Here is an 18987-nt window from a genome sequence, read left to right as displayed (position 1 = left end):
AATCAGAATTATCTTCCGCACCTTACTTTCTTCAAGTATCACTTCATTGGTCTCCCAAATCTGTAAATTTGATAAAACTGGGGTCGCTAGCTGAGACTCACGGTTACACTGAAGCGGTTCTACTACAAAAAGGGCTTTTGTTAAGAATTTTGGAAAATGATTTAGGCTAGTTTTGGGACCACCCATATACCTCCCATGGATTTCTCGGAGTTCGAGTTCAGGAAAAATTGTGTTACACCTAAATACATAAACCAAAATAATTTTCAGGCATATAGATGAAGGCAGGTCATTGTAGAATAGACTTTTGTGTCATACGCCTTAGAATGTTTTTTTGTCCAATGGATAGATGTGATATCTATGTCGTTAAACTGAGGATATCCATGATGAAATTTTGGGAAAAAAAGAAGCCTCGTGTAGATAAAAATATATCTTATATTCTATATTGATTTTAGATCTTCAATGAATGTCTTTTACACAGAATTATAAAATCTTTTTTTAATTAAACAATAAAGAAATCGAGAATAATCGGTCTGATTCATTCAATGTAAAACGAATGTATATTTTTGTTCACTGACTATACCTTACAAAATGTAGGAAATGATTTTAAAGACTCTTTTCCTGTACATTATTAATTCGCCAGCTTCTACATAATAATTTTCCTTTAATGAATAGAGATTCTGGATCCTTTATACTCGGTCTCCACACAGTAGTAATTTTCAAATATCAAACTAAGACATTAAATAGTATGCTCTCGTTTATCTAAAAGTCAGTATCGACTATTGGTGGGGGTAGCTTCTTAAAGGTTGATAGGAAATCACAAGTGAAAGTCTTATACGATTATGATTGTTAGATATGATTTATTTTACATCCACAACGTCAGAGGATTAGACTTTTGACCTTAAAAAGAAGGAAGAGGAATTGATAAGGGAAGAAATTTTTCCCGGCGGCCTTTTAACTTTTGCTTCTAGGAACATGACAGTTGAATATACTCTATAAACTCTAAAATAATATTGACATACCACATATCAGTGGAATGAAAAAGAAGAAGATATTTCTTTCACTGGTAAATTGCTATATTATATATAGCACTTATATAGCTATATTTTAAGATGAAGATATTGACATACGTCCGAATGCTCCGGCGAGGACCTGCGCTCGCGCAGCATGCTGTCCAGCCGGTCGTACTCGTAGCGCAGCGCTGATATCTCGCGCTTCAACTGCTCGTTTTCACGCTTCAGTTTCTTTATATCCGACTGACCTGCGAAATTATTGACTTACAGTATTTTCAATGATAGTGATTTTTTAAAAATTTAGTTACTTAAGCCTAAGTGTGAGATTAGAAACTAAACTCTATTAAGGAAATATAGAGTATACAATGAAGTGAAAAGTGTGAGTTAAAAGTGTAGTTAGCATTTAAAATTATATTGATTTATCTTCTTAATTTTTGTAACTACATCCTCTGTCACTCCACACATATCCATGTCCGTAGTATTCCGCACTCTATCATTCATAGTCACTCCACACATATTTATTAACGCTCTCATTTCCACTGGGAAGCATTCATGACACTCAGATATTAGTTTCACGTGTTTCTGTTATTCTATTTTCGTTAATAATACAGTTTAAGGATCTCTAGATCTTTTATGGTGCCTGGGTTCTACACTGTTGCATCAGAAATAGATTTGCAATTATTTAAACAATCTATTAAATATCAAACATTTTTGATTCAATCAAGCAACATTTAAACCTTTCTAGGTTCGATGCATCAGAAATAAATTTGCCACAATTTAAGCAATCTGCTACATATAAAACATTTCTGATTCATTCAGGCAACCTCTCTAGACTATGAATTAAATGTTTTGGTTTTCCACATTTACCTCGCTCTACTTCAGCATTGATGTTGATCGTACGCAAACGTAGTTCTTCGTTCTCGTACAGCATGCCACGCGAAGACTTCCGGTCCAATCTGTAAACGTAAGTATCAAAGATAAAGGACTTAACTTGCCCTTAATACTACCAGGCAGCAAGCAGGTCCGACGTTCCAGCCAATATGTACAGTGCCCCTGAGAATTAGTATACGTTTATTTACAGCTGTGAATAAATAATCTTATGCCACTTGGAATACGGTTTGGATTGAGTGCGTGCCATTGTTTTAAGTGGTATAGGAGCTAGACCTTCGGTGAAGTGTCGCTGGAGAGAGAAGTAGTCAATGCGTTGAAAGATACATGGCCAGAAAGAAACGCTGAATACGCGTATTTCAAGTTTTATATAGGAATATGTATATTGTTTTTGTATCGGACCGCGCAGTCATCACCGGGGGATACCTGCGAATGAGATACTGGAATCCCCCGGCTGAGCGACTGCTGGGACCTGGAGGAAAGTTGGGAGGGGATATCTGGGGAAGTGTGGGGGAAGGAGAAGGGACCCTCTTAGGGTGGGAGGAGGGGAGGTTAGGAAATGTTTGCGAATCCTCACAGGGCTCAATGTGGATGGGCTACCGTGAGGTATACACACAGAAATGTGTGCATAGAGCCGCGTCAAAGGCCCCCCTGTGTATAGGCGTGCAATTGGTGTGGATAGCGAGCACATAAGCTTGTGCGCTCTAATGTATATTGTATACCGCTCTGATGTATATAATTAATACTTCGCATATGTATTTTAGAAACGAATAGTGTTTCAATTGGTCAATCTAAAAGCGCCTTTTTATCGAAGGAGATTTTATTGTTGTCATTTACTGGAGGGTTGTTAGGAACGGCTATTGAATTCACCGGTTACGAGTAAACTTCGAATATAACTTATGTCAATAAAAGTGTGAAAAATGGCTCAGTTTCTGATGTTTTTTAGCTAATATAGAACTCTTATGAAAGTTTCATGATGTGGAAAATACATTTTTTATGCTCTTTTTTGGACCGAATTATTCTTTCACTTGACTTAAAAAAAAGGAGGTTATCAATACAACGTGTATTTTTTTTTAATGATTATCTCAGAACTCGGTAATTTCAGAACCGATTTGGAAAATTCAAATTTCATTCAAAAGAATACCTTCAGATTGACCCTAGAGATTTATGTCTAAAAATAGCTTCAGATTTTTTTATCGTAAAGTCAACAGTGTAAAAACAGTTGATAAATGACAAGGTATAAATCTATAAATCGTCTTTCCTTTGGTTTGGGAGTACGGATACGGATTACAATTAAGGGTTATATTGTATGTGGCGTCTTACGTTTATAATTTATTTGTTTGTAAGTACATTTGTCAATAACAGGTGCGTTGTGCTGTTTGTGATGTTAAACGTAAAGTGAGATCTATAAAACGAACTGCAACTTAAATTCCGAGCCATAATAACTATCACATTCGCAGTTCTTTCGAAAACCAATAACATTTTAGTAATATTTACAAAACTGTTATTAATTCTAAAAAGAACCACTACTATCAATTAATTTTAAAATACATTACTTTCAGTTTTTTTCTTATATATGACTAAACTCTTTTATAGGTGACATCTTTTTGGTTATTAATTTTCAACTGGTAATCGTTTGACTCGGATTGCAGCTGATTATTTTATAGATCTGATAGGTTGCGTAAGTGTACGTACTTGCGGTTCGGCTTCACATTCACATCCTTGCGCCGCGTGCGCAGCATGCTCGCGCCAGTCATCCCGGACATCTTGATGCTCGCGAGCCATGCGTCAATTAAAACCTGCACACAGAAAATAAAAAAAATATTACCAATTTGAAATGGTAGAGCTCAAAGGCACATCACGCCTTTATCCCCGAAAGGCTAGACAGAGATGCACCAGGTCATTCTTTGTGTTCCTATCATACGATAGGTATGAGCCTATTACCATATCAGATACAATTTCTAGATTCTAGGAAGGAGTAAACCCAATATCACTATATCCGATCCGGGATTGAAGTTGAGACCTCAGGGCGGTATTGAACTTCGCACGTAGTACTACTATGTCACCATAGTAGAGTCCTATTATTATTTGTAACTTAAAAGAGACTGTCTCGGAGGTGTGGTTGTTTTAGAGTACGATAACCGTTCTGAAGTCTCGGGTTCGAGCGCGGTATCGAAAATGTAGAATTGTGCCCGATATATGACCATAGACTTGCCCCTTATTTTAAATGTCAACATAAAATGTAGATATAAAAATATAAATTGTCGATGATGGTAGATCGCACGAGACAAGATTTCTGGACTAAAATAGTAACAAAACTGTATACTATAACTACCTATAATTACGTATACATATATCACACCTACTTCTTAATTTAATACGTACAACACTAACTTAAAAATTCACAAGACGCCTGAATGACACAGCGTCTTCTTTTATAATGTGATTATGCAATGCTAACGGTTGAGTACCCTCGATGCTGCTCATGCGCGCCGCGTTGCTGACACGGCCGAAACTAATGCCATTTATTTAATATAAGATGCGTTGACCTGCTGAACTCTGTGATCTGGGATCAACGTCAGAGTTCTTTATGGAAGATAGACCCTCACGCCACTGCTCCTGCAAGCATCGATAGCAGGAATCGTAACGGGAGTTTTTGGGAATACGAATCTGTTCAATCCGCATTAATATGATTCGAATAACACGATGTAGAAGATGGAATTCGAAATAATGTTCTTTTTCTCATCACCAGTCCGTTGCAGTCCACTGCTGGACATAGACCTCTCCTAAGCTACGCCACAGAGCCCAGTCTGCTGCTTTATCCATCCAGTCGCTGCCGGCCCTCTTGGGTAAGTCGTCCCGCCATCTGGCCAGAGGGCGTCCCACACTATGTTTGCCAAGACACGGTCTCCACTCCAGGGCCCTTATTCTGTATGAAAGTGTAAACGCGTAACGCGGCCGTGTCATGTTATCTTCGAGAAATGTGCGTGGAATGGTATTCTGTAAGCCAAATTTCTATAATCCTAAACATGATGCGTTGTGTTACGTGCTTGTTACGCACTGTTAAAATAACGTGCGGGATAGAGAATAAGGCCCCTGAACACGCTTACTTCGCATCACACGCGTTCTTTTCATAGCTCCTCCATTTACGAGATGTAGATCTGCTAGACTGGGGCCTTATTCTCTATCCCGCACGTTGCACATATCCCGACTGACTCAAACAAGACTGTATAGGTAAGAAACAAAAATGGCGCGGAAAGACCACAAACAGTTGTCATACACACGAATGAAGGCAAACAAAGTATATTAAAAATTAGAGGCGTTTTAAATATGTGTTATATGCCCATGTTTATGGCTAAACTGCTGTTCTCTTGATGGCATAAAAGATTTTATAATTATTATATATTCTATCAGCTTTTGCTCACGGTTTCACTCGCATGAAGGGGCTTTCCGGGATAAAAGACGCGCTATATATTTTCCCGGGATAGAAAGTTCTTTATAATCTTCACAGGGTCTTAAACTATCTCTACACCAAATATCATAAAAAGCCGTTCAGTAGATTTCGAGAAAATCGATGACATACAGACAGGCAGAAAAGGGGACTTTATTTATAATATGTATAGATTGTCTTGAATTTTGAAGCAATCACTTAATAACTGGACACGATAAAATGTACTCCATTCAAAGAAATGTCAAAGCATAAACGCGTTATGGAGATCAGTATGTTATTTCAGAGGTTTCTGCGAATACCGAACGCAGCGTGCCGGCCTGTTTACGCAATGTCTGGTTAAGACTTGCTAATCTCTTAACGCAATAAAGGGTTGCTATGGTGACCAAACGATACGTTTTTTAAAGGATTAAAAAAGGGTGATATTTAGGGTTGAATTTTTTTGGGAATTTTAAGCGTATTTACCTCAATTCTATGAATGTTTTATGAGTAATTATGGTTTAAGGATTAAAGAAGTCGTTTCCTCGATCCAGCGGCAGCAGGTTAGGGATAAAACGTTTATTCTTGTGAAAATAGTATTGTCTAGACTGCGAATCCAATATTCAATTCCTATGTTGGGCAATACTTTGAGCTTTTCTGACATGATTTGTCACCTATTGGATTTTATAGTAAATATTGGTCAACTTGCAACATGTTACATGCGTACAAAATATGATATTTGAGTACAGAGTCTATATTTTTATAAGGGAATTAAATTGAGAATATTTTGCAATTAAACAATAATACAGTTTCTGCTAATTATTACTCTACCTTTGGTTGAAAATTTTTTTATTTACGCAGGAAAGGCAAAGTGACATTGAACCTGATGGTAAGTGGAGTGGGGTCCAATAGAATGTCGACTGACGAGAGATGATTACCCCTCGACAGTCGATAAAATTATGTTGGCCTGTTGGCACCAGATGTACACAGGCCGATCCCGGAACGCAACACTTACGTGGGCCATTATGGCGGGTTTTAATACCTTGTCTACGGTGGTTGCTATCCAGGCGGATATAAAATATCTACCATAATTCAGGTCAAATATTTTTCCTATAAGCATTCTTTCTCATTATTTTCCTGTCATTTTACAAGACGTGGTGTCTCTACAGTGGAATAGGCTTTCTATGTCAACGTGCAAGGTGGCACCGACAGGAACTAGAACAGTTCATACGTTTCGCCCGCCTGTACTAACATTTGTTGCCGAGGTAATTCGTATTAGGGCATTAAATTGAATTTAGGTTTTAAGTAGAGGTGATTAGGTGGTTAATTAATTGGAATAGATTTGGTGTACCACGGATGTATTTTAATCATTTATTTCAATTATTAAAATTTGTAGAAAACAAATAAAACTAAAATTGAGAAATTATGGTAGAGTTTTTATGCTATTACGATGTTATATTTATAGATATTTTTTATAAATTATAATTGGTCAATTTAGAAATATTTAAAGTAGAGCAGAATTATATCACTTTTGCAGGAAAGAGTTCGTTTGATCGGAATTGTCAATAACCTAAGATCATCGAGAAATCAGCTTTATATTGACGCGTATGGTCAATGTGATTACTTAGATATTTAACTAGTTTTCATTCGCTTCCTAAAAGGTTGAAAACTAAACTCTATATTTATAATATTAAGGATTCATGGGTGATGTTTACTTTCGATCAGTAATCCGTCATTTGTTATTGTAGTCTTGCGTCATAAAAAGAAAAATATTTTTTAAAAATATACAAATAATAACAACTCGTGAATGCAAATATTATACAAAAAATATATTAGTAAGATCTTGTGTTATAATTCGATAGTTTTTTTAGTGTATTCTAGAAAATATATCGTGCTATAAAAAGGCGAGGCATATATACATATAAGTACATAGTGTGTGAGTGCAGTGTGCAGTGGTGACTATAATGGTGTTGGACATGAGTATCTTTATCGGAGCCGGGCTTCTTATCAGCAAGTTCAGCAGCCTTCGTCATCGGGTAAGTCTTACTTATGCCTCTTATGATTTGAACCTGCGGACATACGTCTCGGAAGTCCGTTCCGCACGCAACTAAGCTATCGCTGCTTCTTCTCTCATTTTATCTTTCAATAGTATCTTCTATAACGAAATAAGACCACGCGTACCCACGTGTTATTTTTATGACTCCAAAAGTCAAGATTTATGGATAATATAGAAACATCATACAAAATATACTTAAAGAATGTTTTTATAACTACTCGCTTTTCCTAGCGGCTACATCAGCGTATAAAAGTTTTTCTGTATGAAAGAATGAATTTTCCCGAAATAAAAAATAGTGCATGTCCTTCCCAAGGTCTCGAAATATCTCCATATCAAATTTTATCGAAATTATTTCTGAGTTTCAGCCGGAAAACACAACAAAAAGAGAGAGAGTTAATTACTCATTTCTAATATAATCATGAGTCTAATTGCCCAATAAGGATAATTTTCAAATAAATATTTATAAACGTTAAAAATTCTATAGTACAGTCGTGTGTAACATATTCCTAATCTATCTATTTGTACATACAATACTTATTAACAAATTTTACTTTAGTATTGATCGCTACACATAACTAATCGGTCATAACTTATCTAGATAGCCTTGAAATCTGCCGATTTCCAAGGATACCTACATCAATACATAACCGCAAAACAGTCTATTTTTATCTTCAAACATAACGAGTACTTTGTACATTGTATTATTTTTCATACAATTTTATGTACAGAGCCAATTGCGAACTCGATAAGGGCTAAATAAACAACTTGCAGAACTTGGTGTTAAAAACACTGCGTCATAATACAGCTCATTATCATAGGTATTAAGGACGTGTTTCGCAACGTTATAGTAAAGGCTACTATCCAATAAAAGACTTTAATCTCTCCTCACAAATAAATGATAAATTAGGTACTATCGTCATTAGCTTAAGATAACGGAAAAATAAAATTTACTTGAAACTTGGATGTGTCTCATACTGTTTAGAGACTACATTCTATATAATATCGTTAAAAAACACAGAAATGCTACAGCGAACGCATTATCATATAGGTATTTAAATCTTGTGTTTACTTATTATAGACTTCGTCCGTGAATCGAAACGTCAATAAAAATATATTAAATGATTGTCTTGAATATTACTTCTGGTAAATACTCTATCAGACGCAGAAACCCTTCACACGATCAATTTGCGGCGTCGGTGCGCGGCGTTGCGAATCGCTGACGCTTTTACTAACGTTCTACCCGTGCTCTACCACTGAAAAACCACGCCCTTACCTTACTCTACAATATCGAGTTATACGCTGTACATCGCGTAGTTACTCAGTGATGCGTTGAGAGTTGACAGGTCGTAGCAAGCAATGGAATACGAAGCTGATATAGTGTTGCGTCTGTAATATTGTGGATAAGAGGAGCGGAGAAGCGTCGATGTGCATCGAGTGGGGAGCAAGCCGCGAGCGAACAGGACAGAAACGGTAAGCGGGCTGTTATAGATTATGTAAGTGTAGACGCGATGTTGTGTACTTGTTATTTGTTGTTGCCTAATCTGGTCGTCTTATCTAAACTGGTCGTAGTACATGTTGAGTTCTTTTGTTTAGATTTTGATTGTATATTGTAGAGTGAATTTGCATATTATCAAGGTATGTATTTTATGGTTTCTTAAATTATATGATTGTACTTAAATATTTGTAACTGGCTTTTAATTTAAAAATTTAATTTAAACGCACACAAAAACAGACTTAATCATTCATTTATTGCATTGGACACGAATTAGTCTACTCGCAAATTATGGGTGTGATAGAGCATTGTTATGCAATTAGAACTAGGATGTAATTGTTTATAGCAATATCAAATTGGTTTATAGGTATTTTATTTTTAGTGACAGTAACATCGTAAAATATTTTTCACTATAGATCTTAATGTGATATATTATTATTTAACAGCATATAAATTAGCAAATGTTGAAATATTTAAAGTTTATACAATTAAAACATTACCAATCCAACTATAAAAAGAAGAATCAGCCATTAAAATTTTGGTAGAGTCATGTTAGGTACAATATTAGTTAGTACTTGTACCATTGGACAAAATGTCCCCTCTGCGCGTTTGTAGTCACGCAGCGGGAGCGACAGCGAGCGAGGCAGCGGACGCGCGGGCGGGGCGCGGGCGGCCGCTCGCCAGTCCCGCGCCGCGCGTCGCTAGCAGCGCCCGTCCGCTCCCTCGCCCGCGCTCGCACCCGCCCGCAATGAAGACCAAGCTCAAAGGCGCTCGCGCCAAGAACATGGACAAGCTCATCGCCGCTGTCCAAGCGAGGGAGTGTCTCTGGGACAAAAGCTACCGGGGGCACAGGAATCGGTTCAAGTTAGAGCGTTATTGGAACGAGGTTGCCGCCGAGGTGGGCACGTCTAGTGAGTACCGACGCCGTCCGCTTCACCGCTCGCCGAAGGTTAACGGCCGCGCGCGGAACCATGTTTGTTTTTACTGACTATCGCGCATTAGTCTGACGATTTTATGGCATTCTTATTTTGTGAAAATAGCGGATAGGCGTGTTTGTTAGCGTAATGTTACGTATAAATTATGTTTTGGTAAACTGAATGAACGCTTCCCGGTAGAGGAAACGCAGATCTGCGCACTGTTGGTACTTACAGCTGTAATTTTTATCATAAATGGGTTTGTTTTTTCGACTCTAACAGATAGTGATGAGTTTTTTGCGTAAACACGTGGGTTTTGGTAAACGTTTATGTAAACTATGCTAGTTGGGAAATGTGAGGTGTTGTAGAGTTACAGTTTCTCGGAACGGTTAGGGTTTTGAGTACGAATGATAGATTAAATGTTTAATATAGAAATTTTACCGAAGACATTCAAAATTTCCACTGAACGTACTCTCACATTACTCACTTAGTAGGGAAAATTTAAATTATAAAATGGTCAAGGCCGGCAACACAGCGACTGTGTCACGAATTCGTATAAAAAACATTACTAATAGTATTTTATATACTTCACAATCAACAGGATAATAGTACAGAAACAAAGCTAAATAAAATCATAGTAGAGTAGGACTTTAATTAAAGGTCCAAAAATATCCCTCAAAACTTTACAGGACCTTAATATAATATACATTTGGCTTATTTCTTTACAACCAACGCCACTTTCTAAGTAACTCTATCTGAGCATTTATGCCATGTATATGAGACTACATGGGACCTCAAAATAAGGGTGGGGCCCCTAAATTTGTTCACTCTTTTGTAAAAGGCTAGGGAAGCAAATGAATGGATAAATCATTGTCAAAATGGATTGCGTACGCAAATAATGCATTAAGAGATTATAACTTGGCTTATTTTAAGTTGTTTTCGAATTTAATAGAAGCGGTTAAACTAAAAGTATAAGGGCTTATAAGCGTTATGTTTTCGCGCAAATATTCACGCATATTCACGGACTTTACCTGTGATGGGGTAGTTAGAGGCGTAACTAGAGTTCTGTTACTTTGCTGAGCTAATATCAGCCGTATTATATAACAGAGAGCCACTCTTACGTTAATGTTCCATGAATCGAAGGAAAAATAGGTATTGAATTGAAAAAGTCACTTAAATTTTAGTCGCCCGAACTAGAAATCGAATCAAGAACTGCAATTGTATATTTAATGGTACATTTGAGTAAGAAACATAATCGATCTGGATGGCAGAACAATAAGTTACCTTATTGTTTAACTTCTGTTTTCAGTGAACGATCCGTATCGCTCTTTCTTCGATTTTTAGTGAAAATGCACCAATTAGGACAAAGTTCTTTTTTGACATGTCTGCAAATGACGTTTTGAATTGCTTTATTTTTGTTAGCGGATCAAAGACTAAGTTTGGGAACGTTTATTGAAAACAGCCGTTAGTGATGGTGTAGTTTCGGTTTGTTTCCCGGATTGGATATTTGCAAATGTTATGTCACAAATTTGATTTTGAACAGTGATTCTAAAAAAATAGTAATTTGTTAGAGTAAATTCTGGTTGAAATATATCAAACTATTTTAGCATAAAGAATGTAAATAAACAAAAAAGCTGTTCAGAGATTTCCATGAACTCTACTTTTGGAATTTCTAATTTTACGATAGTCTAATATTATGGGTTAAGTTAATTTGCTCGTTATATTTTTGATAATCGGACGTCTTTTGAAGAAATGTTTATTTTCACCTAATTTAATTTTTTTATCTTTCTATGTTGACGCTACAATACTAATAATACCAGCCCTGTATTATATACTGTCCCACTGCTGGACACGGGCCTCGTCTACTATCGAGAGGGATTAAGTCTTAGTCCACCACGTTGGCCTAGTGCGGATTGGTAGACTTCACATACCCTGAAAATTCCTAGAGAATTTCTCAGGTATGCAAGATTCCATACGATGTTTTCCTACTCGGTTAAAGCAAGCGATAATACACCAAGTATATACATTTAACTTTAGAAAATTCAGAGGTGCGTACCCTTAGGTATTGAACCTGCAGACATTCGTCTCGGCAGTCCGTACCACTCCCAATTAGGCTATCGGCGCTTTTTCATCGTTGACGTCATATTATAATCAATTAATTAATTATAATCAGTCAGCGATAAAACAATAATGCCGGTTGCCTTTAGATTACCGCTCTACCAGTAAAAAAATCAGAAATAAAACAATAATATTATGCTTTTGACATTTTTTGAAGTGTATATCAATGGATAGTTAGTTAGAAACAAGGAATTCACTCACTGTTTGCCTCAATTATTGCCGTCTCATATAAAGCGCGAGGTTTATGGTATATAACTTTTATCGTGTGTTCTAACTATAGGAACAGATGTGTTCTAATAACATAAGTATATATTTTATTTTTGAATGTAGGACCTAACATTTTAGAAGGTTTAAAAATGGGTTAAATAATTGGAATTTAAACAGTATAACCTAAAGTAAATAACACCGATATGGCATCACGTGTGCGTGCAATACGATCGATTTAAACTACAATTGCCACCAAACAACTTATCAGTATTAATAAATATGCAAATTCAAAGAATAATAAGCATAGTTGCTAATGAAATAAAAAAATGCATAGATGAATGAGGTAATAAAAACTAAATATAACATTCCAGGTCTCAACTGCAGAAAGAGATGGAAGAACCTAAAAGATCAATGTCGGAAAGAGATGAAGAAAACTCCAGGAGAGTCAGAGTGGCCACATTTCCAGAAACTCAAGTTCATTCACCACCAGTTCCTGGCAGAAGACGAGGAAGGTGACGATGACACAAACGATGAAGTCTTCAACTCCTTAGATGATTCCATAAAACGGCCAAAACTTGGATATACCATGAGAAAGAAATTGCTGATGAATAAAAGAAGAACAATAGATGTTGATATGAATAAGCTGATAGATTTGGTGCAGGCGAGAGATATAATATGGAACAGACAGTTGAAAGGGCATCATAATTGGTACAAATTAGATGAGTGTTGGAAGGAGATTTCGCAAGAGCTTGGTGTTACACGTAAGTGTTTTTGGTAATTATTTCATTACTGCAATGTATACTGTGTAGGTTGTTGAAGTTAGCCGTTAAGCAAAGGTGACGATTATATCCCAACCTGATTTAATTATGGCGTACAGTAAATTAACTATTATGCAATTAAAATTATGAGTTATTTTACTATTTCTTGCTATTGTCACATTCGCAGGAGACGAGGCGAGATTAAAATGGAAATATCTACGAGACCAAGCGAGAAAGGAAGTCAGGAAACAAGACTCTGAATGGGATTACCTCCCAAAACTGCAGTTCCTGACCAACCAGTTTAATGACTACGAAGGAAATGAGATACCCGAAGACCACTTCAATGACACCCAGGACTATGAGCCAGATCCAGGGACAAGTTACTACAACATGGAACCAGCACCTGACGTAGGAGTCAAAGATGATGATTTTGATGAATTCGACACAAAGCCTATTATAATGGAAGCAGACTTTTACGATGATGATGACGAAGCACAGAAAAGTACAACAGGTGCAGGAGATAATGGCGAACCAGCGAAAGACGAAGATGTAGGCTTCTTTAACAGCCTGTTGCCACATGTTAAGAAGTTAGGTCCAGCGAAGAAGCTCATGCTTAGAATGAAGATTCAGGAACTTGTGTACAATACTGTGTATAATGAGACCTAGGGGTTACCTAATAATGTTGGTAGGAGCATTGATTTTGAAAGTGTTGAAGGTGGTACAGAAGGACTGCTTAATTTTGGAGTATAATGATAATGCACCGAAAAGACATAAATAGGAGATGTTAAAGTTATATTAGCCATGTAGTTGTATTGAAAGATCTCATAGAGGACTGCTAACATGACATCAGAAGACGAGAAATCGCTTTAATTTTTATATCAGCTTGTAATTTTACATTTGTTAAAGGGAATATTTAAGCCGTAATTTACCTTTAAAATTGATAAATAATTTAAGCAATTTAATAATTTCTTATGTTTATGCGAATGTTAGACATTAAAATTAAACTATTTTTCGGATTTTATCGCGGTTTTAATGTTTTATTTTTCTCCCGACGATTCAAAACTTTACCGCTTCCGTGACCATGAAAAATAGTTTAACTTTAACGGTTTAAGAATGTTTTTGTAAAGCTGTTGTCGAGATAACATTTATAATGTTAAAAGAAAACATTTTGTTTATCGATTGAAGACTGAAAACTCAATTTACTTGCAAAAAAATAATATTAAACTCTACAATAGTTAAGAAAGTAGTTTAAAGAAATATAATTGAAATAGAGAAGTTGTTTTAACCAATTGATGGTAAAAAGTTAATTTCAAAGATTGTCTTTGTTTTTTTTTTATTACTAAGTAACGAAAAGTATATCTTATTTTGTATTTGGAATAAAAATTAAAAAGAATATTTTTATTTTCTTTTTTTAAATTAGACGCCATTAAAAATATACATTTTGTTCCCAAAACCATTCAAACTCATTTATTCAACAAAAATTATTTATCTATAGGATTAGAATCAATTACATAGAATTGGGTATCTAGATGTTACTTGGATAATTGTAGCGTATAGATCTAGATAGATTATATAGTTATTATCACATAGAGAGCATAGATACATGTTCATATTTCATTTAGAGATATAATTATTAAGTTTTAATATCATGTACTAATGCATTGTACATTTCTGTTACTAAGCAGTAGATTTGACTGAAAGAACATTGTAACCAGTGTAATTTGAGCCAGTCATGTCAGAATGTACTACATCACAAATCGCAAAATAACTTATGACTATTTAACATGCAATTAATCCAAATGTAGCAAAATACGCTAAGATCGGTTTATATCTGACACAAAAAATATGTATATACCAACCCACACATTTTTTTATACATAGACAAATCTAGTTGTAGCAAATAAGAATTTACTAATGATTAATAGTAAGTAGTTAGTACATTTTGGCTCAACACGGTCCAATATTTAAGAATTATGACAACACATTCTAATATCCCAGGGTGACGAGTGCAAACCAGAGCTTTTTAAGTTCTGTAAGCTCATACCGTGATTAAGTTTTATGAAAAGAAGTCGGTTTTGTTTTATGTTAATGTCACGTCACATATTTACAGATAGCACTTTGTGAAGTATTTTTAGAGCACGTTTTTGGTCAACAAATATAAGTGTTAATATTTTTACTTAAAGATATCATTAATTAGTGTTTACGAATCATTGTTATGATTTTCTTATGTTACTTGATTTAAGAATGAGAGACTGGATAGTGCAGTTAGAACACAGATTAAAGATTTTATGTAAGCATAAAGCAAAAGAAATTTGTCACATCTGATAATATTTAGAGGTAATATGAATAAATATTATTATTATATAAAATACAAACAATTAATATATAACGTAAGCTGTTATTTAAAAAACACACTTCCAATAAAGTTGAAATCGGTTGAAATCAATTACATAATCTATTTCGCAAAAAAACGAAGTAATTTTTTTACACTGTTCTTTACAACATAAACATTATTTTCTAACACTTTTAGTTATACTACGAAAGTGGTTAATCGAAGAATAGTATGAGACATAATTCTTACTTCTTCATTCAGACCATATGTAAAGATCAAGTCGCAGAGGGCCTTATAAATCTTTTCTTATGGCACTCAAATTAATTCTTCATGCAAGGGCATTATACTTATTAAGAACAACATTAATTATGCTATTAAAGATATAAACCAATATAAAATTAATTGTATGATTCAATCAAAAACGTGTTTCGCATAATGTTATGTGGCTTTAACTATCAAATTTTAATTAGTGATTAGCTTAGTCAATATTGAATATCTTCGTTAAGTTATTTGACGGGAAAAGTGATGAATTGGTTATTTTAAATGTTAGACAAACAAAAAAAAAATTGGAATGAAAGCTTTTTGTTTTGAATTTTAGCTGACTGTACAAACATAATTTTATTTTAGAGACGTAATTGAGTAAACATTACAGTATTGAAAGATTGGTTAATACATTGAATATTTGGAAAACGTATAAATATAAATTGAAACAACCATAATTTTCAGAGATGTGAAATTGGATTTTATGTTAACCAGTCAGTCTTCAATAAGAAAATATCGCTGGCTCATTATTACTAGGCACTATGTTAATTTTACCTATATTGCGAAGTGAGATTAAAATTTTTCATAGGGGTAAAAATTAGAAAACAATAATCCGCCACGTACACAAGTTGTTAAAACTCGCCATAATGGCCTACGTATGTGTGTCGCGTTCCGGAATCAGCCTGTGTATATCCGGTTCTAACAGGCATAGTTGGGCCGACTGTCGAGGGGTCATCATCTCTCGTCAGTCGCCATTCTATTGGACTCCACTCCACTTACCATCAGGTGCTGTGGGGTCGCTTTGCCGTGCCAATAAAATACAATCATACTTCCCCATCTATTTAATTTTCTCAAATGGAATTATTCACTGTATAGCTTAGAATTATGTGATATATAATTCAATTTGTACTTATAAAATAGAACCTTGTAATAGTAAGCCAGTGACATATTAAGCAATTAACAACTTGTAACATCACTCCGTAATTAATAAACTTGTATGTTTTCCAATAACAATTTAATGTAATACAAAAGACTATATTTGAAATAAAAGTTATTACTAGAACACATGATTATTGTATTTAGATGTAGAGTGGCTAACGAATGAATGCAGCAGAACAGTACGGCAGTGATTCCACTGCAATTATGCCGGCCTGTTGCAACCGGATATACACAGGCTGATCTCGGAACACGACACTTACGTGGGCCAATATGGCGGGCTTTAACACATTGTGTGCGGTCGCTATCTGGCCAGATATACTCCTACCATCCGGGCGGATATAAATATATTCTACCACCAAAACTTACCTCGAGTAACGAGAGATAACCAGTCGACATAATTATCCCGAATTGTTTGAGCCCGGATATAAACAGGCTGACAGAACGCGGCACACATGTGCAAACTAAGAAAGGTTTTACACCTTGTGTGCGGTGATCACAATCTGGTGGAGTAAAATATCCTGCCAACTCTGCTAAGTGGACTCTACCCACTATGATCGCTCACAATACCAGAAGAGACATGGATCCGATGCTGGCTTGATGGAACGAAATAGGTATTAAGGTGGAGAAAGTTTTGAGAATACAAAGATATTAATACTGATAGAATAGACTTTATATTTATTAAAAGTTCAATGGAAATAAAACATAGAGATGGCATTGATAGAACCAGACCAGTGAATAGAAAAATAAATTGAAAATAATACATTAACAATATATTATGTTATTAATCAGCGTTTTAATAATTTATTGTTTATTATATTCTCTATATCAAATAAACTTAGAATCAAATATAATAATGCGGTTAATCGCCCTTTAAATGATTATATTTAGGTCCCAATTTGTTATTGTCTCATTATTTTAAACAGAAAATGAAATGCATTAATAAAATGTCAATCTGTTATTATACATTAAATTCAAAAATAGTGTAAACATTTGTTAAACGAATATAGGAATATGACTTTTCCTTTGATTTCAAAGTAAAATGCCAACAATAAACAGGTAATCTGAATCTGACAAGAATAAGTCAACAATCTTTAAAGTTCATAAAGGACGAAAAACAATTTTTGTTTCTTAAAAATTATGCATAATGAAGATATTGCTATTAATTCTGATAACATAAACAATTTACTTCATTTGACAGCTTGGTTCATTAGACAATGATCCAATGTGAATTAAGAGGTCACAAGTTCATTCCTCTCCAAGAACACCTATTATTCCTTATAATCATCGAGAGGCCATAAGTTCAATTTTCTTTTCAAAAAACCCATTCATCCTTTTATCCTTCTGCAGTGCGGAGTAGGAACGAATTATTTATCGCATGATACAACAGCGGTTTAGATTTGTCTGTAGGTTCCAGCTTAGTGTCATCCTTCTTCAGAGGATCCAATCTTAGAAAAGTGTAGAAACCCGCACATAATTTTCCAGGAATGAGAACCCAAAACCTCACGGTTGGTACTTGTGCGTACTAAATAGGCCGCTACTAGGCCAATGAGTCGATACTATTCTTACTATCTCAATGATATTATAAATGCAAAAGTTTGTAAATATGATTGGATGTTTGTTAGAAGTAAATATTGAAATATCTGAACGGATTAGGATGAACTTTGGCACACGGGTAGATCAAGCCTTGGATTAACACATAGGCTACATTTTATCCCGGCAATTTATTGTAATGGGTTTAATTGAGATTTTAATTTGATTATTCAAATAGATGGCGCTGGCATCGTAAAGTTTTTAAGGGACCGTTGTAGTGGGATAGGATTTTCACGCTGGCAACGCCGCGAGTAACACTAATATTATGTATGTCGAATCCCGAATCGGAAAATTGATATTGAATTATTCTGCTCAGTAACAGCCCGGAGCCTGGAATTTGTGCCCGACATGGCTATAAGGTCGTTTCCTGTCTCATTATGGGATGAAAATACACGGCGAAAACTGCGCCTCTGCCTACCGCTTTGGGGTTAGCAAGCGTGAATTTGTTTATACAAGGGTTTTTTCAATAATAAAATAAAATTTATTATTCTTACCTTTATGTTTAATTAGGTTATATAATTTATTTGATGGATTAATTTTATCTGATGATTGAAAAATTTGCTTTTAAATTACCAAGGACCAGCTTCACAATATTCAAGTAAATTTTATTTGTCAGTTATCGTATTAAACAGCTAATGTACTCTAGCTAGTTACTAGTAGTAGTTAGTACTCGAGCTAGTAGCTCAGCTAAGATACTCCCTTTATTACCATTTATTTTTAAGCATAGATTTGAGTATGACTTGTATTAAGTCAGCCTTTACATTTATATGTCAAATAACATTTATTTATACGTTGTGAACCAGGCCCTTAGTTTTCTGATGATTACATGTTAAAAGTAAGTGCAGAAACTACTAAACGAATTTGAATGAAGTTTACAGATAAACTATGACCTATAAATACAGATTAGACTCCTTTTTTACCGCCAAAATATAAAGACTTTTATTGCGGCGAAGGTATGAGCAACGACTACAAAATAAACATTCATAACGCTAATT

General features: G+C 35.1%; 2 protein-coding genes across 3 annotated transcripts in view; one reads left to right on the top strand and one right to left on the bottom strand.

Annotated features, from left to right (window-relative positions):
• LOC115453221 overlaps positions 1–18987 on the bottom strand; it is a 58592-nt gene that overhangs the window by 5112 nt on the left and 34493 nt on the right. The window contains exons 2-4 of one of the 2 annotated variants that reach the window (XM_037438899.1): positions 3594–3697; positions 1878–1966; positions 1128–1258 (exon numbers count right to left, since the gene is read on the bottom strand). In XM_037438899.1, coding sequence (XP_037294796.1) covers positions 1128–1258; positions 1878–1966; positions 3594–3664 — 291 coding nt within the window. In that variant the 5' untranslated portion in view covers positions 3665–3697. Of the gene's footprint in view, positions 1–1127; positions 1261–1877; positions 1967–3593; positions 3698–18987 lie in introns of those variants that run through there. The other variant, XM_030181903.2, reaches the window with a different exon arrangement.
• LOC115453222 lies at positions 9545–15259 on the top strand. Its single transcript, XM_037438904.1, has 3 exons — positions 9545–9784; positions 12484–12873; positions 13058–15259. Exons 1-3 carry the CDS (start codon positions 9622–9624, stop codon positions 13534–13536), a joined length of 1032 nt encoding a protein of 343 aa, XP_037294801.1. The 5' UTR covers positions 9545–9621; the 3' UTR covers positions 13537–15259.

The sequence above is a fragment of the Manduca sexta genome, chromosome 3 (assembly GCF_014839805.1).
Source record: "Manduca sexta isolate Smith_Timp_Sample1 chromosome 3, JHU_Msex_v1.0, whole genome shotgun sequence".
NCBI classification, from domain to species: domain Eukaryota; kingdom Metazoa; phylum Arthropoda; class Insecta; order Lepidoptera; family Sphingidae; genus Manduca; species Manduca sexta.
This window is presented reverse-complemented; position numbering and strand designations above follow the sequence as displayed.

Coding starts and splice junctions, on each gene's coding strand:
- LOC115453222 (XM_037438904.1), top strand. CDS start 9,622: ATGAAGACCAAGCTCAAAGGCGCTCGCGCCAAGAACATGGACAAGCTC. Junction 9,785..12,483: donor CGCCGAGGTGGGCACGTCTA/GTGAGTACCGAC, acceptor ATAACATTCCAG/GTCTCAACTGCAGAAAGAGA. Junction 12,874..13,057: donor GCAAGAGCTTGGTGTTACAC/GTAAGTGTTTTT, acceptor TCACATTCGCAG/GAGACGAGGCGAGATTAAAA.